Source organism: Vigna unguiculata, chromosome 6, assembly GCF_037176805.1.
Source record: "Vigna unguiculata cultivar grain cowpea cultivar isolate G323 ecotype 2 chromosome 6, ASM3717680v1, whole genome shotgun sequence".
Taxonomy (NCBI): domain Eukaryota; kingdom Viridiplantae; phylum Streptophyta; class Magnoliopsida; order Fabales; family Fabaceae; genus Vigna; species Vigna unguiculata.
In genome coordinates this window covers 43,401,882-43,419,055 of record NC_140797.1, presented here as the reverse complement: position 1 = coordinate 43,419,055, position 17,174 = coordinate 43,401,882, and the positions used below count along the sequence as shown (strand labels likewise).

Here is a 17,174-nt window from a genome sequence, read left to right as displayed (position 1 = left end):
ACAATACTATTTTTTTTTTGTAAATTTTGTCGTATACAATATATCCTAATTTCGTTCCTTCTTAAAAATAAAATGTAAATGTAATCATCAACATCAACTCTAATGTGTAAATATCTGCGTATTTGGTTTTGAAGAAAGAAATTGGTAAGATATGTAACATTTATTTACAATTTAAATATTCAGAAAAATGGGTCGAGGAGGGGAACATGATCTACCTTCCAGACATAAGGTGCACTAAAGCTTGGTTTTCATAGAAGGAACCAACATCCCAATCCTCAGTTGCAGACGAAAGTGTCATTAACGCAACAACAATTGATCTCATGCTTGGCCTAAGTTGAGGGTTTTCATGTGTACATGCTTTCGCAAGCTGAGACACCTGCAATAGTAACACTTCTATCACTGTTTCTCATACATTTTATTCATGGTTTTATCTTACTTTTAGATTGTTGATGCATTTTCATTAAATTGGTTACCTACCTTGAATACAGAGTCAAGAGGGTAGTTGTCACCAAGTCTAGGGTCAACAAGTTGACGAAGATCTTCTTTTGGATCTGACAGACCAAGAACTTCTTCAAACTGCATTTGATACAACAAGTCCTAAATTTAGTTAAGGAATGTAGAAGTGATGAGTTACAACTATTGTTGAGTTAAGAGCAGCATGAAAAAACAACCAAGGCGACTAGTCCTTTTGATTCACCCTCAGGATCGTTTGTCTTGACAATAGCTTCCTTGCCTGATATGAGTTCATACAGAACAACTCCAAAAGCATATACATCTACTTTCGAGGAAACATCACCATATTGTGCATATCTACACCAAAACCACTACACTTGGTCAAAATAGCTTCAAACTTCGTATAAATTAAAGTTAAGGATAAGTGGTTCCTTACTCTGGAGGCATATAACCAAAGGTACCCACAAGACGCGTGTGTAATGAAGAACTACCATACTCAGTCAATTTTGTGAGACCAAAATCTGCAACCTGTGGGAAAAAGATTGGACTCAGCATTCAAATTTTACGTATGAAAAGTCTCGAAATTTATTTGCAAACCTTTGCACGAAAGTTTTTGTCTATCAAGATGTTTGCTGATTTAATATCTCTATGGATGTAGACAGGAACTGTATGCTCATGGATGTATTCCAATCCTCTTGCTGCATCAAGAGCAATTTGCACTCTAGCTCCCCATGTTAACGAATCCCTCCCTGCAACCAACTACATTCAGACCCTTGAAATCAAAATGATTTCATCATTTTAAGATGAACTATATCTATGAGTAAGACAAAAGAAACCTGAGCCTCGCAAATGTTGGCTTAAATTGCCGTTCTCAATATACTCATAAACCAGAAACAAGGAGCCCTCAACACAATATCCTATTAACCGCACCTGTGTAGAATATGTTTGCAAGAAATCATGTACTGTGGAAATGTGTAATGAAATATATTCAAGTATAGTACTGATTAGTTAATTAGTTAGTTACATATAACAAACAAGCCTAGGATCATACCAGGTTCAAGTGATGGACATGAGTTAGAACCTTGAGTTCTGCTAGGAATTCATTTGATGCTTGCATATCCATCTTTTTAATTGCAGCTTTCTGCAAAAAGTAAAAAAAAAAAACAAAGCGTTGGTAGTAATAACTTCAATTTTCCATTTCTTACAAAAGATCAGTATTAGACCTGCATGATAAGACTTTGAAGAAATAGGATTCAATACAAGAGATAAGTATATGTTAATCAATCTTAAAGCAAATACTATGTAATGCAAGAAAACAATGGTGTTTAATTAGCAGTAACTTCTTGGCTTCAAAATAAGATCAATTCACTTATGACAAGTATGGGGTGAGTGCAAATGCACGATATCTGTTTATGACAAACCTCATTCCGAAGCTGAGCATAGTAAACAGATCCAAAGCCTCCTTGACCAATTATATTAGCCACACTAAAGCCATCAGTGGCCTTGTCTAGCTCCCCATATGAGAACTCCACTGACTTGTCCACTGTAATCCCTGTCATCCTTGGAGAAGCAACAACCGAAGATTCCGATGCCTTGTCCAAGCTGTTTCCCAAACCTAAATCCATGTATCAGATAAGACCTACAGTTTCACATTTTATTTAAACACAAAAAACCCTGAAATCTAGAATAAACAAGGCCTTAATTCTAACATTGTAAAATAAGAAAGGGGTGTTTTAGAAATAGCATTGAAAGAAAAGACATAGCAATATACCATGATAGAGTGGACTACACTGATCTTCAGATGCTCCTGGGAGTGTGAGAAGGGATACCTCAGCCACTTTTCTTCTTCTGTGTAGTCCAACATATAGAACAAGTGCCAAAACTAAGACCACAGAAGCTCCTCCAACGGCTATGCCAGCAATGGCTCCACCAGATATTCCTACTTAAATTTGCATAACAATGTCAGCATGTCATAGGAATTTAACCCACCATCATTTATGAAGCAGCAGTTTGCACAGTGTCCACATCACCTGATCTGCCAAAGGTTGGAAGAAACATAGATATTATTTTAAAGAGTAAATTTCAGAAATCTAATCAAATTGGCCAACATAGGATTGGGATGTAAACTTAGTATATAAAATTCAACTTACCTCAGCTTCATAGGTGGAAAGTTTCCATTTTCATCTGCAAAATAGGATTTGTAATATAAAGCATCAGAAGATTTAGACTGTATCAAATAGCAATTCTAAACAAAAATAAGAAATGGCGATGTTACTTATTCTTCTCTTATACTTTTCTCATACAAACAATTATTTAAATCACCAAGCAGCAGTTTTGGTTGTGAGGTTTAGTTCGATCTTCAACTAAGAAGCATTCAAACCAATAAAAAAGAAATGTGAGGTGTAGTTCGAGTTTTAGAATATTTCAAAACGATTTTGCTATGCAAAGTATATTATTATATTTTTGTTCTTCACAGACATAATATTATAACAATCACAGTGAAATAATTATTCAAAAAAATTAATTTTGTACTATACTAATTAGAAAGCTTAAAAACTTAAAAAAGCCAATTACATTACAACATCGTAAATTTTTTTTTAAAAGAAACAACACAAAGAATAGTTATAATTAATAAACATAAACATATATATAAATTAGAATGTAATCAAATTAAATCAATAGCTCAATTAAATGAAATTTACTTATATTTTAAAAAAAAAACAAACATAATTTAAAATAATATATAATATTATGCAGATTATTTTGGTCCATTTGGATTGATTTTCAACCACAAACTGCCAATTTAACCAAACTGCCTAATTTGGAAAAAAAATGCAATATGACAAAATTTAGGTTTTCTTTCAGTTTATAATTTTTTTTGTTCAATCTTTAGTTTTTAAATTGGATTAGTTAAGTTTTGGACCCTTTATAAATGTATGATTCATAGTAAATGACTACCAAATATCATGCTTTAATTTAAAAATTAATTAATTAAAATCACTTTCCTTGAATATACAAACATGAGAACAATTGTCAAAGTAACATGAACTGGAGTGATAAAATGGATTGATCTAGCCCCTTTTGGTCCATCCATTTCTTGTTTCGCTAAAAACAGGATTAATCCGATACTAACAAATGGGTTAAACACTACGATCTATTTTGTCTGAAATCAGGTTGGCTCGTCACTTTTTTTTTCAATTTTTAAACATAAAAAAATTTAAAAAATATCAGCGGGCCAAGATAGACTGACCACCTTTGATCTGCTAGTTTAACAGACCAGACCATAATGGATTGGCAGGTTGGAAAATTAACCCAACCTATTTTTTCTTGACATACTGATAAGTCTAACCCACTTTGACATTTCTAAACACAAAATCCATTATCTGTTTAGAGTTTATTTAAAGAAAGCATAATTGCTAATACAACATGTCCTTTCTTTCTTGTTTGTATATAAGATACTTCTAACATGACAATAAACACAGTAAAACTATTTATTTCACTTGATTTTGTTAATTGTTTTTCAAATATACATTATCAATAAAACTAATTAATTCACTTCATTTTTTTATTTTTAAAATTGTTTTACCAATTAAGCTACTTTCTTCATTGTATTGATACTTATCTATACTTATTAGTGGATAACCCAAATTAATACAAATTAATTATGGCATCCTTCTACTTCGGTATTTATTTTACCTTATAATTGACCCCATTACTTATATCGGAATAAAATAAAATATAAAAACTCTTCAAAATCTTATTAAAATTCTGATTTATTTCACATTAAATATTATTTATGATAGATAATTTCACATGTATAACTGACGACATTCCGTATTGTTTCTAACTATTTAACCTGTCATTCAATAGGTAGAAAAATATAACTTCAAAAAATAAAGTACAAAATAATAATGCTTGTTATCGACGGCATTGCATAGAATGAATGCATTTGCTTACAATTATGTGTTACATAATTTTTAATTAGATAATTTAATCTTTTTACAAATAAAAAATTTATTTAATAAAACAATTAATAATACAGGTTTTCTATTCAAACACATAACATATTCATTTTAAACTACTACTGTTTATCATTTGTAAACTATTTTTACAAAATTATAATTCCGTATACTATCATTGCAAAATGACAAACTTTATTGCATGGATGACCTATGTCTATTTGTTTTCTATGAAGAAAATTATCTTCAAAATAAATAATTCTCAAATGTTACTATATCTGTCTAATTGTGGTTATTGGTCATGCATGGATCAACAAAATAATCATAAGAGAGTGATAACATATGAACAAACAGTGATCTGTATTCTTTTGTTTTATAGCCAGAGGACTAATCATCCTTAATAAAATGTAACTTTTCTGTATTTTTTAATCTCTGTGGTTAATTGCTGTCAAGATTGATGTTTCCAAATATGGACGGAATATACCAAATCTATTTAGCAAAAGCTACAATATTTCTCAAAAAAAAAAAAAAAAAAAAAACTTCACTGTTCAACCCATGTATGAGAAAGAGTCATGAACAAGGAGGTACATTAATTGTTTAGTGTTGACGGTTTTTGTTCTTAATTAATTAATTAATTAGCAAAAATGTAATAAGTGTTTGTTAATTACCTTTAGCCGGCACGAAGACAAGTCCATTCCCAGAACTGAAATCGGAGGTGGGGTTGTAGCGTACCAGCAGCTCCGCCGGCACACCGGATTCCGCCGCAACCCCTTGCAAGTCATCACCCAGCCGAAGCGGGTAAGTCAGAAACAGCCCATAATGCTTGGACACGTGTCGGTTTCCGCAGGAGCAGTTGATGGTAACGTTGACGTTAACGTTGTCGGGAATCTGAGTGGACGGGTAACTGTTGACCCTACTCACCCAATCCTCGGTGGTGAGGTTGGAGAAACTGGTATTCGCAATAACCTTGTAGGTGTCGCCGTGTTGGATCCGGTACAAGAAAGTGTGCCCCCAAAACTCCCCGTTTAAGCACTCACACGAGAACGGCACGTTGATCCGCGTTTGGCTTTCAATGACGTTGGGGTCTTTCACGCTTGGGTTGTACTTGAGAATCTCCGATGTGGGCTTTCCGAAAAGATTGCTAATGAATGTGAGGTTCCGGCCCTCCGCTATGTAGTAGGAAGCTAGAGCAAGGTCGCAACCAGAATCACAGCCACCTTTCACTCCAGTGGAAATTAACAACTGAATTAAGAGAAGGAAAAGATGGTGTGGCTTTGGTTTTGTTGTCGAATGTGTGGTCATTTTGTGTGTTAGGGAATAGAAGAGTTAGGAGCTTGAAAACTTGTTATTGATTATAGGTGATTTACACTACTGCTTTTTTTATGTGCAGCTTCATTGATTGATGATGTTATTGACGTCAATGTTGTGGTCGACAGTGTAAGTGTTGAACCAGTCTTCTCTGTTGTTATTGTTAATGGTGGTGTTTTTCTAATACTTTTGGGACGATGATGCTTAATTTAAAATTTGTAGATTACGTGAAGAATGTGACTTCCAATTACGCTTCAGATGAAAAGGGGATGGAGAGCAACTCCAAATGGGCGTGTCTTGGATTTTTAAAGGTTAAACTATGAATAAAAAAGTTTAAGGAATTATACGTCACTTCTCAATTATTTGTTTTTATTGTACTTTTTTCTCTCCAAAAAGTCCTTTTTCTATTATATAGCCAACTTGTTTTCCCTTGAGTAAATTTGTTTAGAAGCTAATTCTGTAAGTGAGTGGATATATATAAATTGTCGTTCCTGCTCTTTAATTTGTGTTCATCCTTTCATAGTTAACATTATTTTCTTAAATAATTGTGAACCACTAACTATGATTTCATTCTTGCTTTTTTCGATCTTTTTTTTTTCCTTTCACCTCACATGATTTCTTAAGATAATATACTTTGACGAGCTCGTGAAAATGAAAGGAAAAGCTCAAGGAGGGACTCTTCGGTAACACGAAAATTTTGAATTTTCTATAGCTTGTACAGCAATATTTAATAGTATGGGTTTATTTAACAATATGATGGTTTGTTAGTTTCTTTTTGTTTTTACTTGGGCCAGGTATTAAAATTTTGGTTAGAAGAGATTTTTTAAATTAACTATAATCATATTCAATTGATGGTAAGAAATTTAAGTTAAGCAAGAATGATAAATTCAGAAAAATGAGGCCAGATGTAACCTTTTGGACTGCAGTGAGATATTTGAGATTATAGTTGAAGAATAATCTTTTCAGAAAGAAGGCCTAAAAAGGACATTTTCAAGAGATAAATAGAACTTTGTTAGATATATAGGAATAACAACAAATGTGTCTCTTGTATGGGAGAAAGGTTGCAGAAAAAAATTCAGAGCTGAAAAAGGAGAAGTTTCTTCAAATTAATACAGATATAAGGAACGGTGGGTTCCACCATGGATGTAAAGGTTCTCCTTCAATCTTCCACGTAAGCTCAAAGATATTTCTCTACGTGGATTGAAGCATGTAGATATTTTTCGTTTTGCAGTGACTACAACCTCACCATGGTGTTCACATGCTTAAATTGTCATCATAAAAATTAAGGCCTTTTTCTTTTCCAATATACAGAACAAAAAATTTTAACACTGTTTAGCCATGGAATCCTCTGCAACTCTACCTCTTTCTCAGCTTCCTTTTGTGTACCCTGCAACACCCAGGAGCAACAAAGCTTACCCCTTTTGGCCTTGCAAGCGAAGAAGCTCGCAGCCAACACGCTTACACTGCAACAAGATGTTTGTACCAGGTAATTGGTTCGGTTACTTTTCTACTCTGTTCATCTTCTCCATTATGACTAAAGGAACTAACATTAAACCACAAAACATTGGCAATGAAAAAAATTTGTCACTGATACATTGACTTGTGACCAAATTAGCATTAATTGTATGTAATGGGGTTGGGTTATATCGATTGGGATGCAGGATTTGGAGAAGCATCACCAGAAGCAAAGGCGGCTAAAAACCTTCACAATTTCTTCACCTACATAGCTGTGAAGATTGTTGCTGCTCAACTTGAGGTTCCTTTTCCTTTTTGGCTTTGACAATCCCTTTATTATTGGATGAAATTTTTGTGAACTTATATTTAAAGAGATTTAGTTGTCAATCTGATCCAAGGCTAAATAATAATAACAATGATTTGTCAGTGGATTTACTTTGATGCACGTTGTTCAACTAAATATTTAATACTTTTTTCTGTCAAATAATATTTTCCGTAGCAGAGCTACAACCGTGAAGCATATGATGAGCTGATTGAATTTCTTGGTAGACACTCGTTGAATGATGGTGACAAATTTTGTGCCGCCATGTTCAGAGAATCATCAGGACATAAGAACTTAGGTAACGGCTATTATCAAGCTACTCAATCCTCAATTGGTATCTAATTATTAATATCTGATTAGCAACTTTGTTGTGTATTGCCATTGTATGAACAAAATCTCCGAACTAATCTGGCATGTACATGAATAGCCCTGCGTATAATGGAGGTAAGGAGATTATTTTTATATTATTTGATTATCCATCACATGTTAAGGAGTTATGATTAAATACAACGATGTATGATTATAGGTGAGATCAGCATACTGCAAAAGTGATTTTGAATGGGACAACTTGAAGCGCCTAGCCCTCAAGGTTCGTAACTCAATAACGTCTATGTTCAGGAATCCTGCAGAAGTTTATTCAACTTTCTGTATGATTGAAAAATGTTTATAATTCTGCCCTTATCGTCTTGTAGATGGTCACGGAATCTAACACGAAGCTCATGACGGAATATGTCTTAGAAACCAGTCATGTTGAAAGTGAGAAGTGAATAGTCTTCAACCAAAGCATTAGCCCCTTTATTCCTTCCGATCAGGGGCTAGGGCAATGTACCAATTTATATGTACAGAAAGAACTCGTTCACACGGTTATCAATCAATTTTATACTTAAGCTTTAGCAAGGTTATGATTAAAAAAATAGTTAGATCATAGAATGGTTGGACAAATTCGATATACAAATTGATAATCAGCAGATATATTATTAAACCTTCGAAAACTTCGGTTGTATTTGAAAGCTTCAAAATTTTAAAGACGCATTTGACGCTTGAAATGTGTGAAATCCCTTTCAATTCAAGTCAAGCCGTTTATAGAAACACGCTTAATTACTTGGGAGTAGAAGAGTTGTCTGGTCCAAATATGTAAACATTTCAAGCACACATAAAGTGTCATATTTCGGGACAAATATTGGTGCTGTTTTCAAGGCTTCATTCTGAAAGACAGATAATGCATGACTAATTATCCTTTGCATCTGAAATGAAAAATGTCTAAGGATGAAACAAACAAGCAACAAGCATTACTTTTAATCCTCAATGTTCAACGAAATAGTTTATCTTTGATGGTTTACAGTTTACACTTCATGATTTCTAACCAACACAGCCAAAATCACCATCTTCACTAAGATATAGGGTTTGTTATTGTCGAATACCAACTACAAATATCACATCAGATGTATAGCTTGAGGTTTACCAAGCATAGCCTATTCAATATAACTAGTCTACTTCTCACCTCTCGTGCTATGACCAAATAAAGTAGTGCAGTTTAAGAAGCTGTCTCCTACCCAATTTTGCCAAAGAATTGGATTGGCAACACAATGTTCTCCGGCAGAAGGAATCAATGATTAAAGATACAAGCATCCTCGGTTTTAGAGTTCAATGCATTTGTCCTATTGTTTAAATAAAATCTTCCATTATGCTCCGATCTAGCAGACTTCACAATTACTTGTCATTGTGGCTGCAGATGACAGCAAAGAGGTTGAGACAGAAAAAGGTAAAGGTTAGTGTTAATAAGGTTGTCCGCTGCCGACGAGATTTGTTTCCAAAGCACATGCACATATGATATTGTTGAAAATACGTTGAAGTTTATCTTCTATCAAATTTGAATTGATACTAAGCAGTATCCGCTTCATCAACATAGCGATGTAGATCACTTGAGGCATGAATTTCACCATTGCTGAAGTATGAATGGGCATATTCTTCTATGTGATCCAACCTGCAAAATTACGTGTCATTAGCAGCATATACTTGAAATTTGACTAAGTAATTGAAATTTTAAATTTGATCAAATCAATATATATATATATATATATATATATATATATATATATATATATAGACAATACTAGTGACCCTCAAAAGCATGAAATGACAAGTACAGTCATTGCTCCTTTCATGTTGGTAAGATTTCCTAGCTTTACTAACAGAACCAAAACGGATAAAGAGGAACTTTCATCTTAGAAAACAAGATTTCTTTGTACGACCAAAAAGGCCTTCACAGAGTAAATTGACACTATAAATGTAACTATGGTACGACCAGAACAACAGCCATAGGACAATTACCTATATACATAGTTCACCATGATCCCTCCACTTTGAGAAAGACCCTTTTCTGATCGATCAGCCATCCAATTAATTCTTTCAACCATCTGTCCACATTGAGAAGCAAAATTTTATTCACACCAATTTACTCAAATTACAACTGAATTAGGACACAAATTTGCTACATGAAAGAACCATTTTATCATATTGATTATAGAGAAAGAAATACCAAGAAAACAACCCATACAATGACTTCCGCGAAAAAGCCATCAAAAAGTATAACGTACTATATGGAAACTACAGCTTTCAGAATGAAAATACCATCAACAATAACAATGAAGTTTATTGGCTCTACATTATGGTTGTAAAACATACCGCTCCATTTTGCAAGTGAAAATTTGCTACAGAGTCCAAAGCTTTTCCTCTTTTCTTCTCTTTCAGAAGGTACCTGTGATACGAAAGAACCCAAAATGCTTCCAGGTTACCTTGACTTAAATTATGAGTATTAGCAACCAGCCTAGCTCAATATGATCTTTCAAAGAAGTCATTTGTAACATGGCTTTGTTTTATTTCCCAAATTTGTTTCCAGTGTTCCAATACCTGGCACACAAACGCATCAATGGGGCTTTTAATGCTGAACGAATTTCTGGAGAATGGATCCACTTAGAGGATGTAGAAGTAAGCAAGTTGAACATCAAATCCATTCCATTTTTTCCCGATGCAATATCCCTGTATTTCATATTCATATTAGTCACTTCACAGTAACCCAGAGACAAAGTAGGGGGTAAATGAGAAAGAAAAGCAAAAAAGAAGAGGAAAAAAACTGAACCACTGAATGTTGCAGTTAATATTAATGATGGGGAATAACAACAGTTTCCGCAAGCATGACACGTTTCAAGGTCATATTTTGATTCATCAGAATACATGAATTGTGAACTTGTCAAATCATACCATATTTAATCATGCAATTTGAATCTTGAATCGTGCCCTTTTAATAACTGCGCAAATCTTTTACATTTTTTTTTTCAACACATTAGAGCCAATTGGACACATAAAGGAGAAACAAAAAAAGACAAAAAAAAAAATGTAATGCAGCTATTACGACAGTTTATTTTACATAAATATGCGACAGTGGTGTTGCCAAAAAATATCCAAGAATATCATAACATAAAATATGAAGATAGAACAGTATGCATCTTACTTAGATAAACTCATAAGTGATTCTTCTTCCTCGGGTTCAAGTATATTTTCGTAGAAAGTGGAACTAGATTCCTCGGCTTGTGATTGAGACAAATTGCCTCCTTCAGCAAGTGGTGTCTGAGATGCTGCTAACTTGGATAGAAGCCATGACATGAATCCCGGGATGGGACTCAGAGTTGCAAAGGTCTACAGCCAAAATATGATCAGCAATCTTGGATGTGGGAAGGCATAAGTAAGAAATTGCATTATCCTAAGAAATATGACATTTATCAAGAAAAATTCATACACCTGTGCCCAATAACTACTGGGATTAAGTATATTACTTTTAGATTGCAATACAAAGAACAAGGGAATATCAATTTGAAGAATAGTCTTTTCGCCGAAGTGCCACGTGTCTATAGTTCTATAGTGCTTTTTCGAACAATGACTCCAGAAATCTACATCTTTTAGAGCAAGGAAAAATTTTTAAAACCCAGGGTTTAAACAATGAAACCATAAAGTTGTACTGAAGTACTTGGAAAACCTCCCATCAAATATGAAGATTTAAAGGGAAAACAACAGATTTTTGTTTAGCCATTTCCATTTATATCAAAACCATGAAAATAAAAGGTAAGAAACTGAGATTAAAAAAAGAAAAAAGAAATGTGCGGCATCTCTCTTTTGAAACCTCCCATCAAATATGAAGATTTCATTAATTCTTGTGCATTCACAAAACCCCATGAATCTCCGAATAATTGATAAAATACTTACAGAAATGTGCGGCATCTCTCTTTTCACCTGTGTTACAACTCGTTTGATAAGAAATTTTCCTAAGTTGATCCCTGCTAAGCCTGGCTGCAAATTATAACATATCAGATATAAAACTACCTCCATCGTTATTCTTCTTTAGGGAATCAGGAGGGGGAAACTGACAATGATATAAACAGAAAAGCAAACAGATCAAAGGTACAAACATGAATAAAAACAGAACATAAAAGAGAGTGGGCAACTTAAGCAAATTGTAGCAATAATTCCAGTCGGAGAAAAAGCCAAAGATAAACAGTTCACTTTGCATTAAGAATGATTGTGCTGAACTTCACCATGATATATGATGTAATAATTAACAATGTTTAGATATTTAGTCAAATCTCCACTAGCCATAACTTTCATTACTTTCATGAGACATAGCATACCTGAGTTGATGATATAGAGTAGAACAAGGCACATGTTGCCTCACTTTCAGGTATAGGAGGACTATCCCACAAAACTTCCTGTGGAATAAATAAACACTGTTAAGTTACTGAAAAAGGATTTGGTCCAGTTGAATTTTAATAACATTAACCTGTATAGTCTGAGCAACATCCTTCAGCAGTGCAACTTCAATGAAAATTAGGGGTTCACCTGAGGAAAATATAGACCACATAACGTACTTAAACACACTTGAAGCTTTAAGAATAGACCTCTTCAAATGAGACACAGAAGTTAAGTGAACTGTTGGGTAGGAGCACTCAGCAACCTTGATATTTATAACAATAAATTATTTTTGCATTTACAAGAATAATAATAATTATCATAACAATAAAGAACTAAACTATTTCCTTTGGCCATCTTACCAATGTTAAATTAACTCCTATAATTCTCAGTGACATATTAATCACAATCACAATTTTCGAACAGCGGATTTGAGAAAAGGTATATAAAGACATATTTTAAACCAATGTTGCACTGGATCACAAAGGGGCAAATAGTGTAGACTATAGAAAGTATTGCACCAAATTTAATTTTTCAAGCACAGGAGAATAATGAAATTCCACTGTACTGCCTAGTTAATACGATCACTAGAAAGCATTTTGACGTTACTAACTTCCTGAGCTGATGATACAAACTCAAAATATTAAATAGAGGTGAAACCAATTACTGCTAGGATGTTGGTTAGTGCACCAGTACAAATTATAAAACTGTGAGAGGTAGAGAACTATCTTTCAGTAACAAAGGGTTAGAGGAACTGCTGACCAGGAATAGCTGGATGTAAATACCCAAAACAACGACGGCCAACTCCTAGCCTTCTCTTGAGATCTAGAAGGTTGCTAATTGGGTGAACAGCCTACACAAGATATGAAAGATTATTCATATAGTGGAAGACCAGAGATACGTTGAATAACAATTCAAGAAAAAAGGAGAAAAGTACTTCATAAGCAACAATTTTCTCCAGCAAAGAAGCAGGATCATCCCATGTAATCTGGTGAAGCTCTAAGGCAGCAGGACTAAGCCATGTAACAAATTTTTCCTTTAAATAAGAATCCAATGCTCTCAGAGATGCAATATTTTCCTCTCTGTAATGGAAGAATTGAATCATTAGACTCAAAATTTCAGGAAAGCAGGTTGAGCTCTTGTTCTGCTCTTATCTTTCTTTCTTCATTTCCTCCAGAAACGTTATGAACTACAGGTATCTAAAATTTATACTTGTATAAATTTATTTTATTTTAAGGTTCTCGTAGCAAAAGTTCCTTGTGCAGACAAAGGTAACTAAATTTCAAAGAGCAAAATGATGAACTAAGATTTCTTTTATTTGCTCCTTCTGTCATTGCAAGATAAGGAAATTAAAGGAAACAGATATAGCAGAAAAATTGTTCAAAATAAAATCGTGTAGCACCAGCCATAAACTTACGCTAGAATGGTTAGGATATCTTCTCGAAGAATGGATAAGATCCTCAACCCTCCTGGATGAGTGTTGAGACGCTCAAAAAGAACTTCATAAACTGGCTGAAGGGCATGCCTCAAATTCCTCTCAATGCGATAGAAAGGAGAAAACAAGCCTTCATCTTCAGAGCCACTCACTTGAGTTTTGTCTGCCAATCCAATCATTTTTCTTTCAAACCAAAGTTTTGAAAGCAATAATTGAAAGAGTTACACACAAGCGCGCATGCCCACGCCCACGCCACATAATAACTCACCAGCAGGTGGTTCAAGTCCAAGGTACTGCTTTATCAGGTCACGCACTTGTGATCGATTGAGATCATACTCTCTGGCAAGGACAAGGAGCAACTTGCGACGGTTTTCATGAGAAAGACTAAAATAACCCTACATAATCATCACCGGCATATGGAAATGAAATAAGCAATGACAACAAAAAAGAATAGAATTGAGAAAGTTTCACCGCATTAATTAAAATATAAAATTAGACTACCTCCGAGAAGTTGTTAAGAACATCATCCAGAACTTCTGTTTTGTTCATTGATATAGCAGAGTGCATTGAGGAACGGACACGCTTAAACTCTCTGTGAATAAGTCAAAAGAACAACACAAATAACAGAAAACAAAAAAATGAGCAAAATAAAGTAAGCAAAACCCAATTCCAGGTATGTGAAACAAAAATTAAGAAAATAACTGAAAAATAGGAACCTCTCGGAGTTGCCGGAGTCATTAGGCAGCGCATTTCCTTCACCTGGAGATCCGTTTTGGCGGGAACTCTGCTGCTGCGTTTGACTCGTCGCGTTCTGTTGTGTATTCATCGAATCGAAAGAACCACAAATCAACAAGAAACAAAGTCCAAGCTAATTCAAGCACATAAAATGTTATCGACTTGATTGAATAATCGAATCAAAACAAAGTGTTCGTATGAGTCAAATCTGCACAGTAAAAAATCAGGGGAAAGTAGAAGGAATGAAGAGAAGTGTAAGTGGAAGATTATTTTACTCACGGCTAGAGGGATGGGAGAGAGAGAAAGATTTGTACGATCGTTGGGCTTCATTCTGGCGCGCATCAAAATGGACCAAGCTTTTTTGCACATTTTCTTTTATTATTATTACTCTCCTATTTATCGGGTGAAAGCTGTTCGACAATCGAAATCAACTACTGGTATAGTGAATAATGAAGTTTGCTTTCTGCTTTTGGATCGTGCGTTACATCGCTGTTTGGCAACAACCCCTACTATTTTTGTTTTAAGTTCTTATTCCGAGGTAGCAAGCGCGTTGCGTGCAAGCCACACACATTTTTTTTATTCCTTTTTTAGGTCAACGTCCGACGTTGACTATCCACATCACTGTAGATTTTCGCGCTTTCTCCAATTCAGGTTTTGGGCTCCATGACCCAAAATGCTACCAAATTGGACTCTTTACTTTATGAGTTTCTTCATGCACCCCATTGTTTCCTTTCTGCACACCCAAACAGGACTCCATCGGATTATGAAATTCGCTCAATAAACACAAAAATCCATATAGTCAGATTCTGAAATAAGATAAACATAAAAAAAATACACAATCGGTTTTCAAAATTCGATTAAGCATCAATTTTTTGTTTACAAGACTTCAAAATCCAGTTAAGTGCCAATCTTTTAGTTCGTCAGATTTCAAAATCCGGTTAAGTATATATTTTTTTTGTTTATCGTGAAATCTATTTATGTGAATTTTCGTGTTTGTTAGGCAGATTTTGTAATACGATGCAGTCCTGAACTTGATAATGTGTGTTCCGGATTTCATACACCCCATATCACACATATAACAATAATTTATTTATTCAACATATATTTTGTAAGGGTAAAGTGGGAACTGCAGTTAAAGTTGGGGTGCAGGAAGAAAACAATTGGGTGGAGGAAGAAACCCCTTTACGGGTCAGCTAAATTGGACTTCTACATTGGAAAAATGTCAAGTTTGTGGGAAAATAATGTAGAGTGGCATTGTGTCATTATTCCTTATTTAGCGATTTTTATCATTACCATATGCTACTTAAGCAAGTTTCTATCTTGTTTTGTAATGAACGAATCGTTGCAAATGATGTCTTACGTCTTAATAAATGATAAAAGCAAAATTCCCAAAAGATTAAAAAAAAAACATGGAACTTGGGAAGCATTACCCGCTACAAAAATTTAAAAGTCCAAAATAAATGTAGTCAATTATCTCTATCTTTTTACTTCATGTAGAAAATAATTACTATAAAGTAGGGAGAAAAAGCACAACAAACATAATGTGTCGCTAAAATAGGTTCTAATTTGGCTTTGATTTCAAGTTAGAAATGGGTTTTAAGCCTAACTCAACCCCACAAAACCGGTTTGTAAGTTAAGGATTACACCCACTTATATATTATGAATTGACATTATCTCTAGTCAATGTGAGATTTCCAACAATAACCCAAACAAATATAATTAAAGATTTTTCCTCTTTCATTTAGAATTTCATTCCTTTATTTTATTTTTTTAAAAAGTTGCGTCACATTTATTCCTTGATTTATTCGTATACTTGGGTTGATTCCTTTGAAATAAGGAACGGTCTTTGGACAATGGACATTATTTGTTTTATCTTTATTCAAGTTGCCACTTTTTTTTCTTCTCTATCTTGTAAATCATGAATTAAAATAAAGTACGGAGTACCTAAAACCTATATAAAAAACATGTACTATGAATGAGCCAATGAAGATACTTTGGTCATCTAATTTACCAATGTAATACGATAAACTGAAGAAGAGAGGATATGCAAAAAATATTAGAGGGAAGAGAATAAAGAGAAAAGGTTTTTTTATTCTGAATGCTATATGCTAGTTGCTAGCATGTGGTCACTGTAAATATGCATATATCTTACTTACAATCCAAGAAAATGACAAATGGTTGTGGATAGCTCACATTCTTTTCTTTGATTTTCATCCATTTACAGTATATTCAAAAATGCTCCTCTGCTCTCATTCACCAATACTCTTCCCTTCTTCTACATTACCTTTTTCCATACAAATTTGATTTGTTGAAATGGTTATCTCCACTTAAAATAATTTGTTCAATAATGGCTAAATTATCAAATGAATAATAAAGGAAAATTATACTTTAATTTTTATTTTTTTTACTTCTATCATTTAATTCTTAAAATGACTTAATGTGAGTCATTGATTCTTTTATGTGAGTTTCACATCGAATAGAAATGAGAAAATATTGTACTATACAAAAATAAAGACTCATAAATTTATTGTTTTAAGGTTTGGATAAAGAATAATATTAATTTCTTAGATGATATTGATGTTATATCTCCTTAATAAAATCTTCTCTTTAAACCTAGTATTAATTAATGACAAAATATCACCGAAAATAAGTTAAATGCAATATATATGAAAGCAAATGATGCTACGATACGACAATTACAGCGCACAAATATCTTCATAGGAAATTTTGATTAGGTAAAAGTATTATGGGTGTGTGATCTGATGTT

General features: G+C 33.7%; 3 protein-coding genes across 4 annotated transcripts; 1 reads left to right on the top strand and 2 right to left on the bottom strand.

Moving 5' to 3' along the window:
• Positions 1-100: 100 nt before the first annotated feature.
• On the bottom strand, positions 101-5,868 carry LOC114186981 (chitin elicitor receptor kinase 1-like). Its single transcript, XM_028075076.2, has 12 exons — positions 5,081-5,868; positions 2,604-2,637; positions 2,484-2,488; positions 2,225-2,392; positions 1,875-2,068; positions 1,505-1,594; positions 1,290-1,383; positions 1,051-1,202; positions 890-981; positions 672-810; positions 478-576; positions 101-376 (listed from the first exon to the last, which is right to left on the bottom strand). Exons 1-12 carry the CDS (start codon positions 5,712-5,714, stop codon positions 212-214), a joined length of 1,866 nt encoding a protein of 621 aa, XP_027930877.2. The 5' UTR covers positions 5,715-5,868; the 3' UTR covers positions 101-211.
• Positions 5,869-6,961: 1,093 nt separating this feature from the next.
• On the top strand, positions 6,962-8,390 carry RBCX1 (Chaperonin-like RbcX protein). The gene is made up of 6 exons (XM_028075079.2): positions 6,962-7,206; positions 7,382-7,476; positions 7,678-7,795; positions 7,925-7,941; positions 8,024-8,086; positions 8,190-8,390. Exons 1-6 carry the CDS (start codon positions 7,059-7,061, stop codon positions 8,262-8,264), a joined length of 516 nt encoding a protein of 171 aa, XP_027930880.1. The 5' UTR covers positions 6,962-7,058; the 3' UTR covers positions 8,265-8,390.
• A 374-nt stretch (positions 8,391-8,764) lies between these two features.
• Positions 8,765-14,915, bottom strand: LOC114186982 (malonyl-CoA decarboxylase family protein). Of its 2 annotated transcripts, none has more exons than XM_028075077.2 (15): positions 14,687-14,915; positions 14,389-14,540; positions 14,174-14,264; positions 13,941-14,067; positions 13,655-13,835; positions 13,175-13,319; positions 13,000-13,090; positions 12,329-12,387; positions 12,180-12,257; positions 11,758-11,841; positions 11,009-11,193; positions 10,408-10,536; positions 10,183-10,255; positions 9,829-9,914; positions 8,765-9,481 (listed from the first exon to the last, which is right to left on the bottom strand). In XM_028075077.2, the coding sequence occupies exons 1-15, from the start codon at positions 14,774-14,776 to the stop codon at positions 9,379-9,381; spliced, it is 1,674 nt and encodes a 557-aa protein (XP_027930878.1). In that variant the 5' UTR covers positions 14,777-14,915; the 3' UTR covers positions 8,765-9,378. The 2 variants fall into 2 exon arrangements, with proteins under 2 accessions (XP_027930878.1, XP_027930879.1); XM_028075078.2 differs by having other exon boundaries at positions 14,389-14,483; positions 14,687-14,914.
• Between the last annotated feature and the right edge of the window lie 2,259 nt (positions 14,916-17,174).